Below are 24,702 nucleotides of genomic sequence, written 5' to 3'. Positions count from 1 at the left end.
CGGTGAGGGGATGTTCAGGCGGTGAGGGGGGATATCAGAGCGCTGTGGTCTCGACGACTTTACGAGGCCAGATGACCCAGGTTTGTCTTTACGCGAGGTGTCTACCTGGGGCATGATGCAATGGCAAGCAAATGCTAGGGTGATGGTACTGCTTAGAGTGCATTCAATGAGGCAAATTAAGTGATGCTGTGAATGCAATTCGCCGTCCTTAACGTCCTCAGTGCAGTCCAGAATATACTGTGCGAAAAGAGGCAAGTCCACCGAGTCGCTCTTTGAGTCTTGATCTCAACGGTTGTCCACACACCTCGTCCTCGAAGTTTTGTACCTGTCAACTTGAGAGTAAGAAACCCGCGAATCGATGGGACTCCCGCAAGACTACGGATTGTCAGACATGGAAGACACCAAAGTTACCATGCCCTTCCCGGCACCCACGAAACAAGTTGCTGGCGACATCAACGGCATCAAAACCGACGTGATGTATATGTCGTTTGCCGACAAGATTCTGATCACTATCACCCAGAACGGCAGACTATCGCAATGGGTAAACCGATTGTAGCACTCGTGCTGAGCTCGGCTTACTTCTTATAGGTCACTGTGCCGCTCCTCAGCGATAACCCAACGCAAACAGATCCTTACTTCCAGACCACGCGCTCAGGCGAAGACAATCTACTACCATCTGCGCGCTTCACGCCACGAGTTCTTCTCGGCGCTGGCGGTCCCGATCGCGAGACCATGGGCCAGCTCTATGCTTCACAGATTGCAAATACCATTGTCACGAAATCCCCTGAGGAAAATCGGTCGCTTATGCTCGGCCTTGGTCTGGCGAAGGTCGAACTCGAAAGGGACGTCTTTCTACAAGTTATCGATCTTGTTCTGTCCGTACTCTGACCGATTGACATGGCATACGACACTATATGAGCTACCGGTGGATGGCATCAATTAAACACGGCGACCTTGCATGCCACATCCGCCTCCCACTACCTACTGTAGGTGGATCTGTTCGAAACCCTTTGACCTCTTCTACGGAGGCATTGATTTCGTAATCGCCTTGTGCCAGCGCTATTATCCCGAGCTGAGCGACGCAGACGCCTCCAGGTTCGATTGCCGGATGCAAGGCACGTTGAAGGACTCCAGTCCACGCCAATCGCCTCGATAGGTCAAGAGCGATATTATGAGGCTGGTTGCGAAGACTTGGCTGGAGTCGGAGAAGAAGCCTTAGCGTGTCTCGCGTGCGGTTGTGGACTCTAACAGATAAAGTTGTGAATACCTCAGTCTTCATTGCGAAATGGTATCGCCCTATCTGCTGAATGGTTTGGCCATCAGCAGACTCATCAGCAGACTGTGCATCAGACTTTTCAGCTGGCAATAGATCGTATTCGATCTCAACATGGTCTGATTTCAGGGCGTCCACCATCCTTGAGCTCAGTCTGATGCCCTTTCTGAGGTCGATAGTTCCCTTCCGTCCCGATGGTTCCTCGTTCCAAGTACCCCGCAAGCACTTTATTAGCTCTTCGCGGTACCAGAATGATTCTCGACTTGCTGCTTCCGTCTCAGCGCTTACCTTGGATTTTGATACGACAAATTGCTTCTGGGTGCCGAGGTTAGGTATGGATGCGGTGGGATCTTGGATGAACAGACGCGGGACGAGCAAAAGGATGCGGCTGACGTGGCCCGGCTGCAGAGTTTCCAGTACGGAAAAAGCTTCATTCCATCGCCCGTCAGGCGCTGTGTCTCCCCAGGTGGGTCTTCTGGCCTGAATATGGATGCTGAGAGGTTGCGGCCATACGTTGCGGACATCCAGGGAAAGGATGCAGTGATCGTGTGCATCCTGATGTGTCTTAAGCCAATGGGAAAAGTGGGCGATGTTCCTCTTGTGAGATTTATCAACTTCATCCCCATTCTGATAAATGGTCTGTCGGAGTTTGTCGTTCCAAGAAAAGTCATTATGGATCGGAAGGATATTGCACCTGAGTATCTCAACGCTTCCATTGACAGTGACCGAAATAGGATATCGGACCTGTCGAGTGTAAAAATTGCCCTTAACCTCCGAAGATGGCGCTCCGAGATATGCAAAGTCCATTTGGACAGTAGCGCTCACAAGGCCGGGCCTCCCGACAATGGCGACTGTATAGTTTATACTCTGACCAGGGCTGAGAGATGAGCTTGAGTCAGGTCGATCCTTGTTTTCAATTTGCACAACCGGGTTGGTCGCTAGTTGTGTTTGGATTTCGTAGATATCAGCAGGAAGGAGGTCTTTGTTTTCCAAAGTATCCTGTAATCGAGAGGTGACGGAGTCCTGCGTTGTGACCAGTACAAAATCGGCTGAGACTCTGCTGCTTTCGTTTATCATCTTGAAGTCGTAGCGGCGCAACTCGCCTTCTAAAAGCATCATAGCTGCACTATCGAAGTTTGTAGGCTGGATTGTCAGCCGTGGCTGCGGGTTGATGACTCGCAACTTCAAGGAAGTCGAGATTGGTGTCTGAAGTTTGAGGTTGGTGCCCGTGGCAATGTCCTCGTCAGGGACGCCGTTGGGTTTCCTCCTGGTTTTGATCTTGCCCACAGCGTTATCCTTGGGACTAGACGGCAACTTCCAATCATCAGTAAAGATGAGGAAGTCTTGAGGGTAGCAGTGTCGAATGCTCGCCCGACAACCAATGACTTCAAGATCGCCACTTCCTGAAGGCCTGCCAGTCAACGTGAAAGTCTGCGTCGAGAAAGGCCCTAACACTATGCTGTGTTTCGACGCGGTGAATTCGCAGCCTGTGGTGATAAGCTCTATCTGATCAATCTCAACATCCACTTCCAGTGGGTTCTGCAATACGACTGCGAAAGTCGCCAGTTCCTCGGCAACCAATACTGGCGCAGCAGCCACTGACTTGGCCTTCGAGAACGGATTGTAAATGAAAGGGTCGCGTACGGTCTCCGCAAGGTTGGTGGTACCTTGGATGGACAGATCGCTTGGCTTATGTGGAATGAGTTTCGAGAAAGAATCGCGCTCGAACACCTGTACGTCTCGCACCAGAAAATCGTCCCAATACTCCGCGCGATAGCCACTCTCCCCAATGCGTGACGCTGCTGCAATGGCTCTCTTCAGACTCTCCACAAACTTACTTTGCTCTTCAGCTGTGATGAGCGGAATAGCTAGGCACGGTTCCTGGAGGGGCATGGTAATTACCTGCTTTGCGGTCCGGAGAATACTCGATGTAAAGTGTAAGCTCGCTGGTATATCGGGCAAGGCATCGCAGGCCACTACACAGATTCGTAGCATTTCGATCTTCAGTAATGTGTCTCCGAAGCTATGCTCAATGGCCCATGCTTGGAGTTTATCCCGGATGACTTCTAGATTTGCCGGAATGACCTCCTGCGGGTTTGGGACGGGAGAAAGCGGCAATCCATACGCAGCAGCAGCAAGATCCAACGCAAGCCTCGTGCCAGCAGCCATCTCCGGGATAATTCCTTGAGATGCATTGCTAACGGGCGGAAGCCCTGCAGCAGGATGTACGCCCACCTCAGAAGCTCCCACTTTCCTCGCCTCGATAAGCTTTGGAACGAGTTGTTGCATCAGCATTTTCAGATAAAATGCGTGCTTACGATCCAGTCCCAGGGTCGAAAGACTGCTGGATACGGCAACGAGTATAGTCGTATAGTGTCCAATACTGTTGCTTGACTGGGCTGCTTGTAGTGTTTCGATCAGAATGTTGGCCATACCAGCCTTGGAGATCGCAACCGGTTCGCCTGAAGTTTCTCTCGAATCTGCAACACCGCGCTGGCCAGTTACAATTTGATTGAGACATTCTTGACTCAAAATGTTTCCATTCCGTTTCACACACACCAACAGGTTAACAAGCCTGACACGGGCTTCCCTCAAGACATCTTGCAAAGATCCGCCTAGGTCCAAGTTGGAGACCTTTGCATAGAGTTCGAGAATGGTCTCAACCATTGGCGGCATCAGTTGAGCTAGCGCCTTACCAGATTTTGCTGATTTTGGGCCCGAATCAGTCTGAAGGTAGCCGTTTCTGTTGGGAAGAGAGCGACAAACTTGAGGAATCGTAAAGCTAGAGTTCGACCACGACAAAATGATCATGCATACGAGAAGGCTCTCTAAGGCCTTCCCATGCCATAAGTGGTCGTGGCCATTCTGAGCGATGGAAATCCCATCCGAAAGGCAGTCCAGTGCGTGGGTCCACAGGCCATTCTGTAGCCGAAGCATGCCCTGGATGATGTTGAAGCGACCTCGGGATGTTTCGCTTTGTGCTTCAGTCTCCTGCAGTACAGGGGTTGCGTTTGGGGATCGTGTCGATGTTGGGTTGGAATTGCCGTCTTCAAGATTCGGTGTCCGCCCACCTCTCAAGGGAAGCGATGAGTTGACTCCTGGTACCATGCCCGGGACCATACTAATCGGCTGGTTCTTGAGCTCATCGATTGTGTCTGTCGTACGACTCATGAACATTCTCGATAGACTGACCATGACATCATGAGCGGCGTTCCTGTTATCTTCGTCTGGTACGAAGAGGGGATCTTGACCCAGATCAGTCGGGGGTTGGCTACCAAACCAGATGAGTTGGCGCACTAGCAATCCCGGTATCGAAGGAGACTGGTGTAGAAATGCATCCTTGATGGACTGGTGTGCAGCGGAAATACCATGCGGAGCCGCTTGGTCGAGCGAGGCTGACTGCGAGAGCCCTTCAACTCTGTGACCATCAATAAGACCTAACAGGATTTGACTCCGGCTATTCGTGTCAAATGGGAAGAAATCTGGCCTTCGTGCATCCTGATATGTTGAAATATCGTAGAATATTTGGCCATCTTGACGCTCTGGAGATCCATAGTTAGAACATGCTTCTCGCTCAATGAGTTGTTGATCGCCCGTACCTTTGCCAGTCGCCGAAGGCTCGACGTCCTCAAGCGGGATTATCGCTGACTTCTGAAGAGTTTTGACAAATCTCTGAAATCGGTCTGGCGTAATCTGTCCGGCTGGCACACAGAGAACGTTGACCTTTGCTCCAGCAATGGGGTCGAAAGGGTTGTAGCCCATATTCTGTGGTGCATTGCTGGCATACAAACAACTCTGCAGGAGAGGCCGGTGTGAGGTCGTTTCGTTCTGCTCACGTGTTCTCGCGTTCAGCTAAGACCACGAGTAGTTAGTTCGTTAGTGGCCCACTAGGCGCACCCGGCCACTAACTTCAGGTAGGCTTCTTGACAGAACTTAACAGTACGGAGACTCCGAGGGCCCGCAAGCTGCAGTTCGGGGTACCGTTAGAGGCCACTATGCACCTACATGTTCTGTAAGGCACCTAAAGTGGGCTAATCCCAGGCGCACTCTAGGTCCTCTCCACGCAATTGGCAGGTGCCTACTCCGTCCTCCGTCCGATTAGACGGTCCCTGAACCGACGTCAGCGAAACAGCCTTGCAGACCCGCGATTTCAAATTCGCCTTATCCAGACATTCACATCTAAACTCCGTCTCAGATTGAATCGCCACACTTCGCACCCGTACAAGCAACATGTTATAAGCCTATTGCCTTTTGTGCCGTTCTTTTCTTTCTAGCGTTTCTCTTCCATTTCTTTTCTACTTGTGTCGTTCTTTTCAGCATGGATTTCGACGCCTTGCGCGCTCAGACTCTCCGGTCTGGTGCCGACGAGGAGGCTGTCACCGTCAATACTCGCGCACTGATAGACAAGGTTTTGGCCAGATACTCTGGAGAGTGGACAGTCCTCAGAGAACTCTTGCAGAACGCTGCCGATGCCTCAGCCACCAAGATCACGATCAAGTTCGAGACCCTGCCCTCCTCAACGGTCCCTCTACCCACCGACTCTTCACCTTCCAGTTTGTTGAAGCATACCGTGCAGAACCATACTCTGAAAAGACTGGTGGTTACAAACAATGGTCTACCATTCAGCGAGAATGATTGGAACCGCCTGAAGAGAATAGCAGAGGGCAACCCGGACGAAACCAAGATCGGAGCCTTTGGGGTGGGCTTCTACTCTACATTTGCAGACTGCGAGAACCCGTTCGTATCATCGGGCAAAGAGGCGATGGCTTTCTTCTGGAAAAATAACTCACTGTTCACAAGACGACTACAGCTGCCAGACTCGGAGAAAAGTGGCGACACAAACTTCGTCCTGGACTATCGCGACACTACGTCTCCTGTACCGCCACTATTACCTCTGGCACAGTTCCTGGCGAACAGTCTGACTTTTGTGGGACTGGAACACATTGAGCTTTGGATAGACAACTGGAACATACTGTCTCTGACAAAGAAGACGTCACCGAGCTACGATATTGCAATACCTCGCGATATTGAGCCTAAGACGAGGGAGGGCTTCATGAAGGTGGCTAAGGTCTGCAAAGAGATAGCGCAGATCGATGGGCAATGGATGGGTATTATCGGATGGAAAGTGGCCAAGGATTCGACTCGAACAGCAGATCGAGATTCGGCGCCGTCTTTTCGAAAGTTCTTCTCGCGGTTAGCCGGAGCTATTGCAGAAGAACAACAGCCCGAGTCTCGCCCGGAAACGCCCAGCCATACTGAAGTTTTAGCCTCAAAGGTATCAGCTACAGTCTTCTTAAATGTCAACACCGCAACCATAAAGACATTTACCGGTCAAAAGTTCAACGAGGAGCTCGAACGAGCCACAAAGAAGCCACCACCAAAATTCACCAAACTTGCCATTCTGACAGCACCGTACATCCCCGATGAGAGTCTCACCAAGGCATCAGCAGCTGGAGACGTCTTTGGCACCGTATTACCCAGCAGAGGAGGCAAGATCTTCATCGGGTTCCCCACCCATCAGACGACTGGCCTGAGTGCTCACATTTCGGCACCATCAGTGATTCCGACAGTTGAACGAGAGTCCATCGATTTGAACGCGAGATATGTGAGAACCTGGAACATGGAAATGCTCAGGGTAGCTGGCATTGTTTGCAGAATTGCCTGGTCTTGCGAAATGCACGAGATCAAGGAAAAGACAATGCGAGAGGCAAATGGTAGATCCAAGATCCGGTTAGAAGAAGTGAGTCCGTTTTTGGACGAGGCGATCACGATCTTCAAAAATTTCACCTTTCGAGACTCGACACCGTCAGGACAGATTGGTCAGCTGCTGGAAGATGCGTTTTGGACGTGCAGTAAACAAGCGTCGATCAAAGTTGTTTCAACTTGCGGTGTTCTGCCTACCCATGATGTGCGTGTTGCTCCCAAGGACATGAGTTTCATGGAAGGCATTCCGACATTACCAGAGAAACTAGCTACGGAAGCGAAAGTACTTGTCAGCAAGCTTATCGACTTTGGTCTCATCACCGAAGTCACTGTCTCAGACATCAAGACCGCCCTCGAATCCAGTCCATTGACTGCCGTGCAAGTATCGGAATTCCTCTCATGGCTCACGAAGCAAGCTTCGCGAGGACAGCTGGACTCAAATACTATCAAGAGCCTATTGTCCGTCGCCGTGGTCAATAACGACGATGATGCTGGAGGTAGAAGTCCATTCCTTCAACTCGGAGAAATGAAGCATTTCCTGAATCCAAGCAGAACACCTGTTCATCTCCCGTTGCCACCCACTGTAATGCCCCACAAGTTCACTAAAAGCATGAGCAAGGACGAACTGGAGAGCCTTGGATGGGAAGAGTTGCAACTTGTGCCTTGGATGAGGTGGCTTGTGGCCCAATCGGGAAACCGACAAGTATTGACTGAGGCCCAAGACATCACAACGTCAGCAGATTTCAGCTCTCAAGTACTGCCCCTTCTTTCAAAACACTGGGACTCATTGAGCCAATCCTCCAAAACATCTCTTGTAGAGCTGCTGGCAAAACATACCGTCATCCCTACGAAATTCGGCATGAAGAAGCCTGGCGACTCTTACTTTCCCAATGTGAAACTGTTTGACGATCTTCCTACTATCCAAAAATTGCCCAACGTCAAGGAGAAACTCTTGGTAGCGCTGGGTGTCAGAAAGACCGTAGAACTCGGTGTTGTTTTCGAGCGACTCCTTTCGATGGACCCCAAATCAGCAAAGAGCGAGAATACTAAACAACCACCATGGAGCCATATTGACCTTATTAGCTACCTTGCCTCTGTGCGGGATGATATTCCCAAGGCGGACATTCAGCGGCTTCGAACCACTCCAATTTGTCCTAAGCATGCCCGGGACAACGACGCAGAAGAACATATTAAGCGGTATAGAATCTCTGATTTGTTCGAGCCGCGTGTTGAACTTCGAGAGCTGGGACTTCCAACACTAGCCTGGCAGGGCGTGTACCGGAGTAATAGTCTAGAAGGCAAATTCTTAAGCTCTCTGGGTCTCCGTACTACACCGTCCGTCGAAGAACTGGTTGCAATCATGGCCGCCGCTGGGAAAATGGATTCGCAGAATTTAGACCTGCGAGATAGAGCCCTGGCATATTTCCTCTCACACCACCATGCTCACGGATATGGCGCATACAACTATTTGAGCATTACATCGCCATTTCTGCCCTTGGAGAACAAGCCTAATAATCTTGCCACTCCTTCGCAGTGTTTCGCAAACCCAGATGCGGCTCGTCTCGGGTTTGACGTACTGAAGCGAGACTGGATACCACATGCTTCAAAGTTCGGCATCAGGCTCAACCCTCCAATGGATATTTGTATCAACGTATTAGCAAAGCAGCCTCCGACAAATTATAGCGATGCACGGTCTATCTTCAAATATTTCGCCGGACGACTTGGCGAACTCGATGGGAATCATATTGCAAGGCTTCAAGACCTGCAGTTTGTTCCAGTGTTCGCGAAGAATAGAGAACATTCGGCACCGAAAACGCATGCTTCACCGCGAAGCGTTTTCCTGGGTGAGAGTGATGTTTTCAGCGAAATATTCAACTATGTTGATTTTGGCGACGAAGCGAATTCGTTTCTTGTGAGATGTCATTCCAAATTGGAACCGACAAAGGTCGAGATTGCTCAGATCCTGGTCAAAGAACCTGCTCGTATCTCGGCCACGTTCCGCAACGTCGAGAAATACTTGGCGTTATTGCGCAGCATGGCAGACAGCAGCAAAGACCTTAAAAAAAACAGAGATCTTTGGGCAGAAATGAAGCGGGCACCGTTCCTGCTTGCAAGCAAAGAGCTCCCCGTGTCGCAGCCTAGCGAGAAGAAACCAAGCATTGGATTGGACGACGCCGAGCCCCTGGACGAGGAAGAAGCACAAGGAATTCGTGAATTCCAATTGTGCAGTGCTCAAGATGCTATCATCATTGACGATTACCTCAACTACAATCTTTTCAAGACCAATATCTTGGCCGCACCACAAGAGGAAAGCTTAGAAGACTTCTACTACATGTTAGGATCTCCCTTGCTGAGCTCTCTGGTTGAAGAAGCTGCCCGTCATGGTCCTCGAGCACCGGATCAAAAGTCTGCGGAGAAATTGCAGAAATTGATCCTCGAGAGATCAACCTTATTCCTGCACGAGCAGCCGCGTGAAACTATCAAGCATGATGCAAGATGGTTGGAGAAGAACCTGTCCGTCCAACTAGTCTCTTCAATTTCGTTGAGAAGATCTCTCAAAGGTCGTAATATAAGCCACACTGAGAAGCGCACTGCTGTTATTACCCTCGTTGACCGCCAATACACACTGTGGATTACAGGTGCCAAACCGGACCTGTACCAAGTGAGTCAAGCCCTGGTGCACATCTTGCTCAACAGGCCGAAGCTTCATATGGCGATTACCTTGGAGATGTTGTTGAGGACAGAACTTCTGGAACTGCGCGCTCGCGGATTTAATGTCAACCGAATATTGAAGCAAAAGGCAGCCGAACAACGCCTTGCCGAAAGCAGGAGACAGCGAGAACTCGAGGAGCAACAAAAACGTATTGAGGAGGAGGAAAAGGCGTGGCGAGCGTCGCAAGAACGAGCTACACACGAGGAGTCACAGCGAAAGCAGCTGCCAGGTGGTTTCCCCGATTCGCCTGATTCCAGAAGTCTCACCCACAACCCCGAAGTTGCCACGCATACGCTTTCCACGGACGACAGTCAGCGAAGACACGGTCGCAACCTCTTCTCCAACCTGTCCAGGCAGCTGGGACTCAGCAATAACCGACACATTCAATCCATGCTGGGTCAAGATGCAAACGAGGACCCCCGGGCAGTCGCTGGCAGTGATGGTGTCCGTGAGCCACCTCCACCGTATCACTATGACCAGAGAGGCGGCCAGGCTGGTCCTCAGCAGTCCATCACAGCACCACATCAACTGCGGGAGAATCTGCTCAATGCCGTCAAGAAATCACGTGCACACAGTTCTTCGGATATCTTCAGCCCAGGGGAGACCAACGTCCTCACTGAAAAGAAGTCATACTGCGACGAACGTCCTGCCCACGATCTCACTTTTGTTGCTGACATCAAGCACGGTATCCAGATGTACCTGTCTCCTTCGAGTGTGGATAATTCGTCGGCCTTTCTCCAACGACATTCGACAGGATTGACAGCATTTGCAAATTTACTCAAAGGAGTCGCAGAAGTGTTCAGTCTTGATCCACGCACAATTAACATCTTCTTCGAACCTTCTGGCAAGACCATCGGTTTCAACCGTAATGGGAGCATTTTCTGCAACTATCGATACTATTGTGATTTGCATGAAAAGAGTGCTGTTGCAGTAGGTGCGGACGGGTACGCTGAGGCGTTTGTGTATTGGTGGGTCACCCTCTGTCACGAGTTGGCGCATAACTTGGTTGGTGATCACAGCTCCGAACACAGCTATTACACCGAGGGTTTTGTTGCGCAATACTTTGGGCGGGTTGTAGGTGCTATTGCCCAGCAACAAGCGCAGTCAGCGAGTTCTGGTCCAGCTTCTGGTCCAGCTTCTGGCCCGGCTTCTGGCCCCCTGGTTGAGATATGATGGGCACGTCGACAAAAGGCGGTAGTTGACCTAATAGAGGGTCGTACTGAAGATCTACAAGCATGGCATGGCGTTGGCGTTTGGCTCGAGAAGGATGGAGGACACAGGCTCGATAACATGCACGCATCTCCTCGGACTCAAGAGTATTGCCTGGCTGGAGATAGCAAACTTCTGCTTGAAGCTCACGGGCGACGGCGGTGATGAAACGGAGCCAATGTGGATCAATTTGTCGTGTAGAAGTTGCACTTGGCCCTGGGAGACGAAGTAATAATAAATGCTCGTAACTTGTACAGATGTATTCACACATCAACTAGGTGCAGTTTCTACTTTGAAGTGGACCCCAACACATGGCCCCGTACGAGCATGGATGCGTGTTCTGACACGGCTAGCATAGACAGATAAGCATCGTCCCAGGCCATTTCGAACGCTTCTTATCCGTACAATACACCGCCGTTCTTAGTCCGACGTGTTGGGTCGGCTGTTGTCCGCATTCGACCAGTCTACAGGTAAGCTGGGGGCCTGAATAGCAGCAACTCACTTTCCCGCCATTGTGGCACAAAAAGTATACGAAAGATGGACGCCAGACCTTAGGCCTCCTGGCTAGCATAAATACAGGACATGTTTACGCGGTCACTCTGATCGGCCTCTACCCGGTGGTCAATGGACGAAGGCTGACACTGGTTTCTTGTTTGATTTTTTTTCATGATTACGATTCCTCCGTCTTTGCTCAGGGCTCTCTTTCTCGCTCTCAATCCAATCACTGGCAAAGCTTTGATCGAGCCTAGCTGGACTTGTATCCTGTCGACATGTGGCGGCTTCTCGGGGCAATCCTCGCCCTGGTGACAGCGGGTGTTGCGTTCTTTATCAATCTCGTCTACGGGAAACGTAGAGAATTCGACGGCCTGGTACGTGCCTCTTCGGCGGCGACCAAGTGTCGTACCGCGCTCGACCTGTCCAGCTGAACTTATTGAAAAACAGCCGCAACCGCCTCGATCAAGCACCTTCTGGGGCCATCTCCCGCTTGCTGGGGAATGCAAGAAAGTGTTCCCTCCAGACACTCACATGCAGTGTTGGGCAAACTATATCAGGAAGAAGTTCGATCTGGGCGGTCAGTGGTGCCTCCATGCTGTTACACACGGAGACTCACTAATTGTGCAGATGTATTCTACATCGACTGGTGGCCCCTTGGGCCCCGGTGGCTTTTCATCGCCGACCCAGAGCTGGCCTCGAAGTATGTGACTACTGGCCAGTCTCTTCCAAAATCCTCTCTCACGACAGGATACCTGGACAGGCTCCTGGGGCGTGACAACATGGTTGGTCTCGATGGACAGCGGTGGAAGTTTTTGCGTTCCATCTTCAATCCCGGTTTTTCAGCAAGTCATCTCATAAGTCTGGTTCCGTTCATCGTCGACTCGACCTTGATATTCCTCGACATCCTCCACGAAAAGGCCAAGACCAATGAATTCCTCAGCCTCGATGCTCTCAGTACGTCCTACACAATCGACATTATCGGGAAGATCGTGATGGAAACCGACTTTCGCGCCCAGCTCGACCCAGAACCACACCCTATCGTCACAACATTTCGGCACCAGATCGATCTCATGCCTGTCTCAAGCAGTGTATCGCTGGACGGGCTGAACTTTGTGCGCGAAGTGAAAATATGGTTGAACATGCGCAAACTGGACGCTCTTCTGGGTGCCGAGATCGACACGCGTGCCGCCGCGCGCAAGGCCGCAAAGGCCGCCGATGGCACCACCGAGAAGAAGGGGTTCAAAGAGCGCAAACGCTCCGTCATCGAACTCGCGCTTGACGCGTACGACAATGAAGCCGCGGGCGTGGGCGACGACAAGTCGTCTTCGGGGTTGAACGCGTCCTTTCGGACGCTAGCCATCGACTCGATCAAAACCTTCATCTTCGCGGGCCACGACACCACCTCGTCGACGATCTGTTACACGATGTACCTGCTGCACCTACACCCGGACGTCCACACCAAGGTCGTCGCCGAGCTGGACACCGTCTACGGCGCCGATGTCCCCGCGGCGGAAGTAGCCGAGAAGATAAAGGCGGACCCTCACTCGATCAACAAGCTGGAGTACATGGGCGCCGTGATCAAAGAGGTCCTCCGCCTCTTCCCGCCGGCCAGCACGCTCCGGGAACTTCGCCGGCCCCAGGACATCGCGGCGTCCAAGGACCGGTACATCCACGACCCCAAGACGGGCAAGAACTATCCCATCCAAGGGTTCCACGTGTGGCCGGCCGCCACCATGATCCACAGAAACGCAGACTACTTCCCTGACCCGGTCAAGTTCGTGCCGGAGCGGTTCTTGCCGTCGCTGACGCCGTACCCGAACGCAAAGTTGCACACGCCGGCGGGCAAAGACGCGTGGAGACCGTTCGAAAAGGGTCCGCGGAACTGTATCGGCCAGGAACTGGCCATGATCGAGACAAAGATCTCGTTGGCGCTGGTCGTCAAGGACCTGGATTTCACGCCCGAGTACGATGGCGTCAAGATACATAGTTGGACGCCCATCGAGACCAAGGATGAGTTCAAAGATGGCGTGCCTGGGGCGAAGAGGTTGACTATTGAAGGTCACAGGCCATACCAGGTGTTGCATGGCGCGGCGAGACCGAGGAACGGTATGACGGGTAGGATGAGTTTGAGGGGGAAGAAATAGGTAAGAGAGAGGCTGTTTTGTTTCCGTTTGATGTGTGAGCGAACACTAGGGAGGTGCGTTTTGAACTTTGAATAGTACTGAATCAATTCTGAACGTTGGTTCATGTTTGGTCAAAACCACTTGAAGAATTCCCAAGAGATGGTCCAACACCTTCGTAACTAACTAACTAACTAACTAGGATTTATCAATCGACATTTCCGAAGACTTTGGTGGTGTGAGAACTACCTTGCAACATCTCCCATCAGGAACAATGGCGTCTTGTTGCTGAAATTGGGGATATCTCCCATGACGGCTTCTCCATCTTCACCTACAAACGGACAATGACACCGAAAGGCGTGCGTCAGTGATTGGATATGGCACGGCGCGACATAACTTATAAGACGGGGGAGGAATCCAGATTCCAACTTGGTTTCCGATGAGGGATCCAAGAGAGCGAGAGAAGAGATGAGAGACAAGAAAGGAAAGAGAAATGGACAGAGTATAGAAGAAAGAAATCCGAACAGGGAGAGAAGGGGAGAAAAGAAGAAAAGGGGGTGGCCCCCAGACGAGGAGATAAATCAGAAAAGCAATTTACCAGTCAAAGCCTTTGCGATCCCATCTCCCTTCCCATCATCGTCCCACGTCAAGGTCGCGATGACACTGTACGCTGGCTTCTCCCCTTCCGCCGCGCTGGCGTTGACCTTGAGCACAGTGATGTCCTTGAAGCCGTACTTTCCCCAGCGCTCGACGCACAGCGGTTTGTGGCGGGTGAGGTAATATGTCATGTCGAATGTCGCGTCAGGCGACGCCGGGTAGAGAACGACGGCACCTATAGCCATGATTTGTGGAATATCCGAAGGTACCTGTCCTAGGTCCCCAGCTAGGTTTATTAACAGTATATGGTTTTGGGACTGTTTTGGTCTTGGTATGTGAGCTGTGCTGGATGAGTTTTCAAGTGTAACTCCGGCTTTGCGTAGAGGCGACTAGGTAGTCACACTTATCCTGACCTCCAGGAAATGGATAGTGAGAGTGAGAGCGACGGCGATACTGCTGCTGGTGACACTGATAGGGGTAGGTATGTAGTTACCAGTCAGTCCATGCAACACCGGGGAAGAACATGGAGGAAGAGGGAGAGGGAAGAAGACATACGATCTATCTACATTTTACATTGTTACGTTCGTCCATGCATCCATCCACCAACCCCGTATCCGGAAGGAGTTGTATACGGTATGATTCGCTCCGGCACAGCCAGCCATGCAAACGGACGGGATTTCAAGACACTGCAGTTCTTGGCTGGACGGCAGCATACATACAGTAGGGAGGTTCCCAAACCACAGAGTGCGGTTCAATGATCGTGCATGCCCTAGACAGTACGGAGCAGAGAAAAGCATGTCGATGACAGCTGTTGGAGTTCTATTTGCGATTACCAAGGGCATTTCTATTCGGATATTTTATCAAGTTGCTTCTAGGTATCTAAGTCCCTGCATTACATGTACTGGGGTGTGCACGAGGACTTTCACTATTTGGTTAATCTTTGAACGAGAAGGAAAAGGACTCAGGCACATTACCACCCATGGCATTGTCATCAAGAGGGCCAATCCAGCGGATCACATACCTACCCAACATAGGTAGGTAGGTAGACAATGCGAGCAAACAACTTCCCAAATTACTTGCCTTGCCCTACCAGAAGACACAGTACGGGTCCGAGTACTGCAAAATAAAGGACTTTGCAAAAGGAAAAAAAGAAACTCCATTAACCATTGATCAACTCCCCATCTGCTCCTAATGGTATCTCATAAAATCCCAAGGCACCCAGGGGCCCTTTGTTCAAACTCCGACATGGCAGTGCTGTCCGTGTCCAGGCCATAAATGTGCAGAAAGAAGCAGCCCTTGCTCACAAATATCCACTGAACAAACCCCAAAGTACCTTACTCGAGTACTCATCTATTCTTTCGATCACTGCCCATGCATGTGGCAATCCATAGTCACCAAGTGGCTCACCATAACCTTGGCCGAGATTTTTGTTGGCACCAACGAATGCACCGAACCTGGCACCACTTCCATATCATTCCATACCCAGTGTCATCAAGGTCAACCGAAAGGAAAAGTCCCAAGATAGGCATGAAGAAATGCCTGAACGCCAACCGATCCCTGTCATCGTGTTGACGCGGAGCTAAGAGAAAATCGCGCATCAACTCATGAAACTTGGACGAAGCTACGACACAACATCGGCAGCAGCGACATCATCCTCTTCGAAACCGGTGAGATTTGCCTCGTCGTAATCATCAAAGTGCAGACCGGCATCACGTGCACGTTGTTGCCATTTATTGCTCTCAGCCCACGCCGCACGAGCACTTTCCTTCATGCGATCAAGACGATTTGTGAGTTCTTTGAGGGCAACATCAAAAGTTGCACGCTCGGTCTCAAACTGTGCTTCCTTCGTCTGGAGAGCGATAATATACTCGTGCGTACGTTGCAGAATGGCGCCTTTGTTTTTCTCCGTGCATGGGACAATCTTCGCGATGTTCTCGATTCCTTCATTGATGACTTCACGGCGACGTCGTTCAACTGATAAACGTCAGGACAGATCAGACTGCGGCAGGGAATAGATACAGACCTTCTTTGTGGTTGTCTTTGCGTTGTTGATGCCACTCGGCAGATCCGACGGCTGGCTTTTCGGACTGCGAACCTCTACCGCCATGGATGTTGTTGTGCGGCAGACCACCGATGTTGTTACCCATGTTGTTCATGTTGCCCATGGTAGGCATCGCAGGCGGGCTGTTCTCGTCGAATGCCGAGGAGAGTGCAGCTGCCCCCTCAAAGGAAGGTGGTTCGGGGTATGCGGATGAGTTCATTGGTGCTGCGAGAGCAGCTTGCGCAGTTCGCGTGCTGTCATCTGCGCCCGAAACAGCATCAAGACCTTGAAGCAACGCAGCATAGTCCTGGTGGTCGCCGTTGGTGTTTTGTGCCTTGGCGTCACGACCAAGACCCTGATCTCCAGGGAGTCTCTTGCGCTTGTTGTTGGCAGCGCTCATCTTCGGATCTGAAGCCTCCATCGTGCCAACGTAATCAGCCACTTGATCTAGAAGGTCGTCCAGCTTAGATTCTTCGAGGGAAGCACCCTAAGCTTCTCGAGAAGGACTGGGTACGAGCAGTTGGTCGGGGTATTGATAGTAGGAAGCGGCTGAGGGCAGCGCAGGTGCCTGTCTGTTCTTGGAGTTAGCCATGGCTAAAGGATAACACATGCAACACAGAGATGGCGAGGAATATATAAGGATGAGTTCGAGTCTGTGTGATTCGACGATGCAGCGACTTTGAAAGGTCAAGAGGGACGCGAGGTGGAGTGAGGAATATACGCGCCGGACTGGCGACTTCACTTCAGTTGGAGTGCCATCTCACGAGTGCGCAAGTGAAGTGAAGAGTCGGAGCTATAAGCAACAACAACATCATCATCATCGTGACAGGCTGATTCCATCGCGGCGAGGTTCATCTGCTGTGATGAGCCGAGCGCGGCATGTGTCTCTTCCCGTGACGATGTTTTGAAGCTGCGCAGAACCCGTGCTGATAGAGACTCGTCACGTGTGATAATGTAATTCAAGAGACGCGGATTCGACGAAGTTGAAAGAAATGAGGGATTTTGGATGTACTCACGTTTGACGACCGCTGCGAAGAGTCCTGCAACTTGCTTGGAACGCGGGAATGTTTCGACAAAGAGGCGAATTAATTTCTTAGCCAGCCATGGAACACAGCGCAATCGTGTTGGCAGTGAGCGAGGTATTCAGTTACAAGTCTGGGAAAGGTCACGGGAGAGGAAGTTCATCAAGGGACGACGGAGGGCGGACCAAAGCACGCTAAGACAAGAATGGGCAAGCGTGAAATTCGCCCAGTGCCGGGTGGTTGTGCAGCGAACACTAGTGGAAGGAAAAAAACAAAGGTCTGACCAAAAGACAGTCCGAAATTGAACCGGAAAAGTTGCTGTCAGACAGCAGGAGATACCCCTCCAAAGGATGCGACGCATGTGACCAACCACCGCCAGGCTAGAGACCTGCTGTATCTCATGATCGCTTTTCCATGCTGACCCTCCATCGTCGCCGTTTGTTTCCATACGTGCGGCATCCTGTGGTGAATGGCTGACACACGCGCAATTGTATCCAGGGTGCGTTGTGTGTCCCACTGTCCGCGGCTGGCGGCAACAGCTCCCGGGGGATCGACAAACATTGGTGGAATAGTCAACATGGTGTGCATGTGACAGCCCGTTTGAGACATGACTTTGCCATATCTGCCAGGCTGTCATGTGTGAGTGCATGTCAGGCTTCTCGCCCAGTCTTGCATCAAACAGTTTTGTAGACCTGTGGAGACCGTAAAGAGACTGGCTCCGCCCTGGTGTGGTTCACCTTTCGAGCGCAAGACTACAGCCTCGCCCTGTGAGATCGACTTTTGTGATCGACTTTCAGTCCGTAGGGTTCTCCGCGGCCGAGTCCTCCTGCTCAGGCTTTACCCCCAGCTTGATCGTGTACTTTGCGGGACCAGTGGTATTCACCAGGAGAACACCCTCTTGTGCTCTGCCAAAGATATCCCATATCCTGACCGAATTTCCCTTCTGCACACCCATGATACAACTGCTGCCGGCGTACCTTACCTCGCCAATTCGTGGACTCACACCTTCTTCACCAGTGCGGTTGGCGCAAACAACAATGGTTTCGGGATCGGCCCCTTGCGGACCGAACAACGGGCTGAGTCTGTCGACCCAATAGCTGACGGTGTCTTCGTCCGGACTCATCACTTGACTGGACAGCTCTTCGGCACTCAGCCTCGTGAGCCACGCCATGCTGATGACGACAATCTTTGCACGGGATTCCCGCGCGTGATTACCAAATTCGTAGGCTGTCCAAGGTGCCTCGAACTTGTATGGGTTAACATCCATGCATATTCCCGCGGCAGCCTTGACCTGCTGACCCTTCCCTCCTATTGGTAACACACCGGCCCAAAAACCGGAGCCTTCCTGGGCCCAGGTCTCATCAGTGTAGTAGAGGAAAGACTTTCGATAGTGGGCAACGACATCTCCACTAGCACTGACAAACACCAGTGAGTTGTAAGCGACGGCACCAGCTTCGGCCGTGATGTGTTTGTCGAAGATAGTGTTGTAGTTTCCTTCCTCAGCTGCTTCAGGATAGCCGACCGCAACGGTACATTTCAGTCGTTTGGCAGTGCGAGCGGCCCACCTTGTTGAAGGCCCCGCAGCGGTGGGTTCTAGAAAAGGCGCAATGGCTGCCAGTGAAGGGTGGTTGTAGCCTGGCATGATGGTCAATGGCAGAGCTCGTGATATTGATCATTTGCTATCTCAGGGCTCAAGAAGCTACAAGGATAATATTGGAAAAGCAACAGCGACTGACCAGTGAAAGCAAGTTCTGGGAGAACCAAGAGGTCAATATCCTGGAGAAGGCCTTCTCTTTCTTCCCTCATCAGAAGACTTTCTGCACGACTGAAGTTCGCTGCCACTTCTCCCAAACGTGGAAAAAATTGCAGTGTTGCAACCTTCATTCTGAATGCACTCTGATCGATCGTTGGAAGCGAACGACAAAACAGGACGCTCTAAGTCAAGGGCGCATGATGGGAATGAGGCCCTGGTCATGCGACTCACCTGCCAGACAGATTTTGATGTAAATCTCTACAAAATTTGAGATAAATCGAAAGACTCGAGTGTATGGTACGAAGTTAACTAATGGCTATGGGTGGTGCCCCGATCGAAGGACAGCACTTCGTTGCTTCGGCCTAAAGCCCTACGGCGGAGTATTACTTGCAATAACGAACAGAGGTATGAAGGAATGGTAGAGAACGATTTTGACGGCTTGCACAAGTTATTCCGTAGTTTCTTATTATACATAATGAGGTATCTACGTAGTGTAGGGCTGTCACAGGCAGCAAAGACCGGGCACCCAAAAACATAGGGGAGGGTACTCCTACGCTATTCTCCCGCCTCTTCACCTGCTCTCTCTTTTTTCAGCAGTTCTCGCTCCCGCTTCTTATCCAGGAGCCTATTCAGCTTTTTTGCAACGTTGAACACCCCACCAGTTCCAGTACCGCATGCAGCACAAGAAGGGTCTTTTCGATATCTTTTCAGGGCACATGCTTCGCAGAAATAATGCCCACACTTTGTTATGATAGGGTTTGTGTAAGGCTTCTTGCAGATGATGCAGGCAAACGGAATGCTTTCCAGCAATGCTTCGTCATCGTCGTCATCTTGGGTATTTTGGCCGCGGTTTGCAGATGCAACGGTCTTGCCAGTCAACTTCTTCCCCTTGGTGTCGATTTCCCAGTCTCGATCCAACTGCCAACCCTGTTTATAGTCTTCTCTTGCATGCAAGAATTTGCAACTATCGCCAAAGCCACAGAAGCCGGTCTGCTTGTAATCTTTACACACATCAGGGGCAAAATCTGTGACAGTGATCGTTCTGACATTGCTTGATTGCTTTAGAGGTCCGACTTGCTTGCCCAGACGATCTGGGTTCTTTTGAATGAACGATTGGTAGTTCGCCGTGCCCTTGTACGTGCCATCAAGGACAGTGTCATCTTGCGTCTGTGTGGCGGACTTTCCACCCTTCGACCTCTCTTCATCATACCAGTCTGATCTCTTTGTCGCATCATCTTTATTGGTAGTAGGCACAACTACTGCACTTGATGGATCTTCGGTAGGCGCCACTCGAATCGTAGGATTTTCTGCTGAAGATGCTGTTACTCCAGCAGTTTTGCGCCGGCGCTTGATAGGCCTTCCTTCGTCGTCTTCGGAAGAGGTGAATCCAGAATCTGAGTCGGAGGGAGGTGTGGCAACTCTTTTTCTTATGGTCGACTTCGCTTTGACATTTCGCTTCTTGAAAGTGACCACAGGCGCTTCTGTGGCGGCTTGTGCAGTGTCCATCATTGATATAAACGGGATGCGCAAGAACAATGGCAAGTTTGGACAAAGCCGATACGAAATATATTACTTGTATGACATAGTCGCAGGCACAGATGGTTCCAGCGAAAAACTTTGCTTATATAAGGCGGGACTAAGCTTCTTCTGGAAAAGACATGATGCTGCCCTATGCTCATTCCCCGCTTACCAAGCCAAGCCACAGCATTCTGTGGGGTTTGAAACATTCCTTATCACATAGCGGTACATATATTGACATATCGCTGTTCGCCGCTTCGACTCTGCTTTTCTCTGTCGTTGGTTGTGACGATGTGTTTCAGAACGGCGTGGCCAACCTGTGCAGCTAAGCGATTTCAAAGCGGGTGATCTGCAACGCTAAACCCTTATCCGCTCGCTAGACCTGCCTCTCACGGAAATGACAGAGGACCTTTCGAAAGTGAGTTCCGGGCCTCCGCAGTTGAAGCTGAAGTTTTGTTCACGACTTTTCATGTAAATATTGTTACCGGGTCAATAGCGGTCCGAACATTCTTTTATGATGCTCTCATGATACAGATTACTTTCTTCCACTCCTTTTTTGTTTCAAGAGTCTGCAGAAGGCCATGTCAACGCTGGCTGACCAGAGTCCACAAGCCGAGAGCTTTAACGGTGCCACCTCAACAGTGACACCAGACACAGAGGCTCGAGAGCGGCAGAGGTCCATTGCGTTCAAAGTCTCTCATGTTCTTATTAGTGTCTTCTTTCTATGGCTGACGTGGGTGTGTCCTCATCTTCGCAGCCAGCGCTAATCGGAGCAGGATTGTCCATATCATCGGCATTCTCTTCTTTGCGAAAGGCTTCCTTCTTACAAGACTTGTCTTAGATAACAAGTCTGAATGCACTGCACTCCCAAGTGGACAGCAGTCTAGGGAGGCAAATGGATGCTGGCATCCCAAGTCTTTTAATCGAGCTGTAGTCATAATTATCGACGCGTTACGATATGATTTTACTGTTCCTTCGACAGCTAGTCCATCCATCAAACATCCTCAGAGACATTACCTTGATAACCTACCCACTCTCTACGATACTGCTGTCGCCAATCCAGAGCATGCATTCCTACTACCCTTCATTGCCGATCCTCCGACGAGCACGCTCCAGCGATTGAAAGGCCTGACCACCGGAACGCTTCCAGTTTTTATCGACATTGGTTCAAATTTTGCAGGCACTGCAATCGACGAGGATAACATCGTATCTCAGCTGAAAGATGCAGGGAAAACAATAGTCCACCTAGGAGACGACACATGGCAGTCATTGTTTCCCGGATATTTCGACCCAAATATGACGAGACCATATGATTCTTTTAATGTCTGGGATCTACATACCGTCGACAATGGTGTTATAGAACATATTATGCCACTCTTGGAGCAATCTCCTGCCCGATGGGATGTTGTTTTCGGTCATTTTCTGGGCGTTGACCACGCGGGCCATCGTTACGGACCCGAGCACCCTGCAATGGCTGAGAAACTTCGGCAAATGGACGGCGTCATCCAGCAGATTATGCAGAGACTTGACGACGACACGCTCCTTGTCATCATGGGTGACCACGGTATGGATGCCAAGGGCGATCATGGGGGAGAATCTGATGATGAAGTTGAAGCGGCTTTATGGATGTACTCGAAGAAGCCTCGATTTGGCAGAGTCAGTCCCGATTCCCTAACACCACCGTTGAATGCCAAAGAGCGACCCATCGGACAGATAGACCTGGTTTCAACGCTATCTCTTCTGCTAGGTCTACCAGTGCCGTTTAACAATCTGGGCAGACCCATCGCCGAAGCATTTGCGGGACCTGGCAAGACAAAATGGCAGAACCTGGCAGAGGTTGCACATTTGGTCCAAGCCCAGATTGCGCGGTACCAGCGTCATTATTCCCAGTCTCGAGACCTTGGCCTCTCGGATGATGTCTACCAGAGCCAGGCTGCGCATATGATGCGATCGGTGGATGCTATTGGCACTGGACGCTGGCAAGACTCGTATCACGCCTTTGTCGACTGGCACGAGGAAGTCATCTCAACGTATCGAAAATTGTGGGCAAACTTCAATCTTGGAGACATGTTGTACGGTGTTTGCATCTCGGCTGCTGCACTTGCATTTTTGCTCTTTTTTGCTCGCTTCTCCAAGGGAGACAAGGCACTCGTCGCCACCGGCCTGCTTCGTAGCGCTGGCTTGGGAAGCACAGCCGGCCTCGCTCTCGGCCCAGTTTTGGGGATTATTCTTCCCAAATATTTCACTGCGATTGCCGGTCTCGTCTTTGGAGTCACATGTGGCGGTATTCTCGGTGCAAGTGTGTGGTCCTATCAAAACAATGTCGCTCGACGCTTTCGTTTTCCCTCGATATGGGGCTGGATGACATTCGTTTTCGTGGTCACCCAGGCTGCAGGATTTGCGTCTAATTCGTACACCATTCATGAGGACACCATCCTGCTTTTCTTCTTGACTACCTTTGGCTTGGTGGCGTTGATATCTTCTTTACGACAAGCGTACCAGAAAGACCGAATCTTGGGCGTTTACCAGTCAGTCATGTTTGTACTTCTTGCCAGGTTGTCGTCCTTCTCGCGTCTTTGTCGAGAGGAACAGATGCCAGGCTGTCGGTCGACGTTTTACGCTTCCACCACTTCATCTACATCTGCGCCTTGGCAGTTGTTAGTGCCTTTTGCGGTTGCTCTGATCTTGCCAGAAATAACCAAGGCATTCTATCGAGGTACGGCTTCATATGCCGGATCAGCTGGGTTCTGGATTGGATTTTGCTTTCGCATAGGGTTGTTGCTTGTGGCAGTATACTGGACCCTTGACGCTGCAGACAACGGCGAGTGGTGGAGACATCGAATATCCTCATCGACACTTCAGACGGCCAAGATCACTGTCGCTCGATGCGTACTTGCTATCGCGCTCCCTGTCGGTGTCAGTACATTCATCTGGGCCAAACCCTGCATAGACATCTCGATCACCGACCCGAAGTCGAGTGCCAGGGGAACACAAGCACCGTCTCGCCCTCAGCTCACGGTCTTTGGCTATGCCAACGCGTTTGGTAGTCGGTTCTACCTGATGATCCCGATGCTAGTGTTGACTGTAGCCCTGCTGCTCCCACCGATGGGCCAGTTCTCCATCGCCATTTGTGCATGGCAAATACTCTGCTTACTCGAAATCTTGGACAGTAATGCACTTGCGATGACATGGGCCTCTCCATCTAGCGTTGGACCCATTGTTCTTGCGCTGCTTGGCTCCTACCACTTCTTCAAGACTGGCCACCAAGCCACCCTCGCCTCGATCCAGTGGAGTTCAGCATTTGTGCCGCTCCGCACCATCCGATACCCCTGGTCGCCGCTCCTGGTGATTCTCAATACCTTTGGAGCACAGATCATGTGTGCAGCGGCAGTCCCGTTGACGGTGCTTTGGAAACGACCTCTGGGTAAAGCCGGGCTACGGGGAGTGTGGCACGATGTGGTTAATGCTTGTCTTACACATGCGTTGTACTACGCTACCATACAGTTGGCCACGACGATGTGGGCTGGACATCTCCGACGACATCTGATGTTGTACAGGGTTTTCATGCCGAGGTATTTGATGGCCAGTGGCGTCCTCCTGATTGTGGATGTTGTCCTTGTAGTGGCTGCACTCGGCGGTGCTCGAGTGGTGGGCTTGAGTGTCGGGGAGGTTTTTGGCTACTGAGGGCGGGAGAGCTATGGCTGATTGTACGTGGAATGCTACATCTATGTGAGGATCTTGATGTATGGTTCTCATTATGTACATGTACTGAGAGAGCTAGCCTCCTCTTAGGTACCGAGATGTAGATCAATGCTGATTGTGGATATCCAGTGGCTCTGATGCCCCTTTCATCCGTCGCCGGTCATGGCCAAGTCGGCACTCAGCCCTCACCGGGATGCTGGCGTACGCGTAGGGACCGTTTGAAAGGCATAAAGGCACAAAGACACACGGAGACGAGACGGTGTTGGGTAACGAAGAGGCTGCTGAGTCAAGGGGCTGCTGAGTCAGGAGTGGGTGGTTGCCGGATCGGGAGCGCCGCTAGAGGCCGCGTTACGTCATCAGAGGTCTCTGCCAAACCCCTCGTCCGCAGGTGCCGCCGTGCGAGTAGTTCACGTACCACCATCAGCGCACCTCACTTGATACCGAACACAGTATTTAAACCACCGAGCCCATGGTCCTCAATTTTCCCGTTGGTAGCTTGAAATTTTCTCGATCTCGATCTCCATCTTCCTCTCTCTCTGTCTCTACTCAACACTCG

General features: G+C 51.2%; 9 protein-coding genes across 9 annotated transcripts; 4 read left to right on the top strand and 5 right to left on the bottom strand.

Moving 5' to 3' along the window:
- Nucleotides 1-358: 358 nt before the first annotated feature.
- On the top strand, nucleotides 359-888 carry PV08_01256 (uncharacterized protein; the record flags this gene model as incomplete). The annotated part of the gene is made up of 2 exons (XM_016375619.1): nucleotides 359-541; nucleotides 589-888. The coding sequence occupies 2 exons, from the start codon at nucleotides 359-361 to the stop codon at nucleotides 886-888; spliced, it is 483 nt and encodes a 160-aa protein (XP_016240895.1).
- Nucleotides 889-919: 31 nt separating this feature from the next.
- PV08_01255 (uncharacterized protein) lies at nucleotides 920-5,035 on the bottom strand (the record flags this gene model as incomplete). The annotated part of the gene is made up of 1 exon (XM_016375618.1): nucleotides 920-5,035. The coding sequence occupies one exon, from the start codon at nucleotides 5,033-5,035 to the stop codon at nucleotides 920-922; it is 4,116 nt and encodes a 1,371-aa protein (XP_016240894.1).
- Nucleotides 5,036-5,591: 556 nt separating this feature from the next.
- Nucleotides 5,592-10,862, top strand: PV08_01254 (uncharacterized protein; the record flags this gene model as incomplete). Its single annotated transcript, XM_016375617.1, has 1 exon — nucleotides 5,592-10,862. One exon carries the CDS (start codon nucleotides 5,592-5,594, stop codon nucleotides 10,860-10,862), a length of 5,271 nt encoding a protein of 1,756 aa, XP_016240893.1.
- Nucleotides 10,863-11,668: 806 nt separating this feature from the next.
- PV08_01253 (uncharacterized protein) lies at nucleotides 11,669-13,537 on the top strand (the record flags this gene model as incomplete). The annotated part of the gene is made up of 3 exons (XM_016375616.1): nucleotides 11,669-11,767; nucleotides 11,841-11,970; nucleotides 12,021-13,537. The coding sequence occupies 3 exons, from the start codon at nucleotides 11,669-11,671 to the stop codon at nucleotides 13,535-13,537; spliced, it is 1,746 nt and encodes a 581-aa protein (XP_016240892.1).
- A 221-nt stretch (nucleotides 13,538-13,758) lies between these two features.
- PV08_01252 (uncharacterized protein) lies at nucleotides 13,759-14,355 on the bottom strand (the record flags this gene model as incomplete). Its single annotated transcript, XM_016375615.1, has 2 exons — nucleotides 13,759-13,844; nucleotides 14,112-14,355. 2 exons carry the CDS (start codon nucleotides 14,353-14,355, stop codon nucleotides 13,759-13,761), a joined length of 330 nt encoding a protein of 109 aa, XP_016240891.1.
- A 1,376-nt stretch (nucleotides 14,356-15,731) lies between these two features.
- On the bottom strand, nucleotides 15,732-16,572 carry PV08_01251 (uncharacterized protein; the record flags this gene model as incomplete). The annotated part of the gene is made up of 2 exons (XM_016375614.1): nucleotides 15,732-16,084; nucleotides 16,134-16,572. The coding sequence occupies 2 exons, from the start codon at nucleotides 16,570-16,572 to the stop codon at nucleotides 15,732-15,734; spliced, it is 792 nt and encodes a 263-aa protein (XP_016240890.1).
- Nucleotides 16,573-17,966: 1,394 nt separating this feature from the next.
- On the bottom strand, nucleotides 17,967-18,815 carry PV08_01250 (uncharacterized protein; the record flags this gene model as incomplete). Its single annotated transcript, XM_016375613.1, has 1 exon — nucleotides 17,967-18,815. The coding sequence occupies one exon, from the start codon at nucleotides 18,813-18,815 to the stop codon at nucleotides 17,967-17,969; it is 849 nt and encodes a 282-aa protein (XP_016240889.1).
- Nucleotides 18,816-19,481: 666 nt separating this feature from the next.
- Nucleotides 19,482-20,432, bottom strand: PV08_01249 (uncharacterized protein; the record flags this gene model as incomplete). The annotated part of the gene is made up of 1 exon (XM_016375612.1): nucleotides 19,482-20,432. The coding sequence occupies one exon, from the start codon at nucleotides 20,430-20,432 to the stop codon at nucleotides 19,482-19,484; it is 951 nt and encodes a 316-aa protein (XP_016240888.1).
- Nucleotides 20,433-21,025: 593 nt separating this feature from the next.
- On the top strand, nucleotides 21,026-24,128 carry PV08_01248 (uncharacterized protein; the record flags this gene model as incomplete). Its single annotated transcript, XM_016375611.1, has 2 exons — nucleotides 21,026-21,177; nucleotides 21,221-24,128. The coding sequence occupies 2 exons, from the start codon at nucleotides 21,026-21,028 to the stop codon at nucleotides 24,126-24,128; spliced, it is 3,060 nt and encodes a 1,019-aa protein (XP_016240887.1).
- Between the last annotated feature and the right edge of the window lie 574 nt (nucleotides 24,129-24,702).

Source organism: Exophiala spinifera, assembly GCF_000836115.1.
Source record: "Exophiala spinifera strain CBS 89968 unplaced genomic scaffold supercont1.1, whole genome shotgun sequence".
NCBI lineage: Eukaryota > Fungi > Ascomycota > Eurotiomycetes > Chaetothyriales > Herpotrichiellaceae > Exophiala > Exophiala spinifera.
This window is presented reverse-complemented; position numbering and strand designations above follow the sequence as displayed.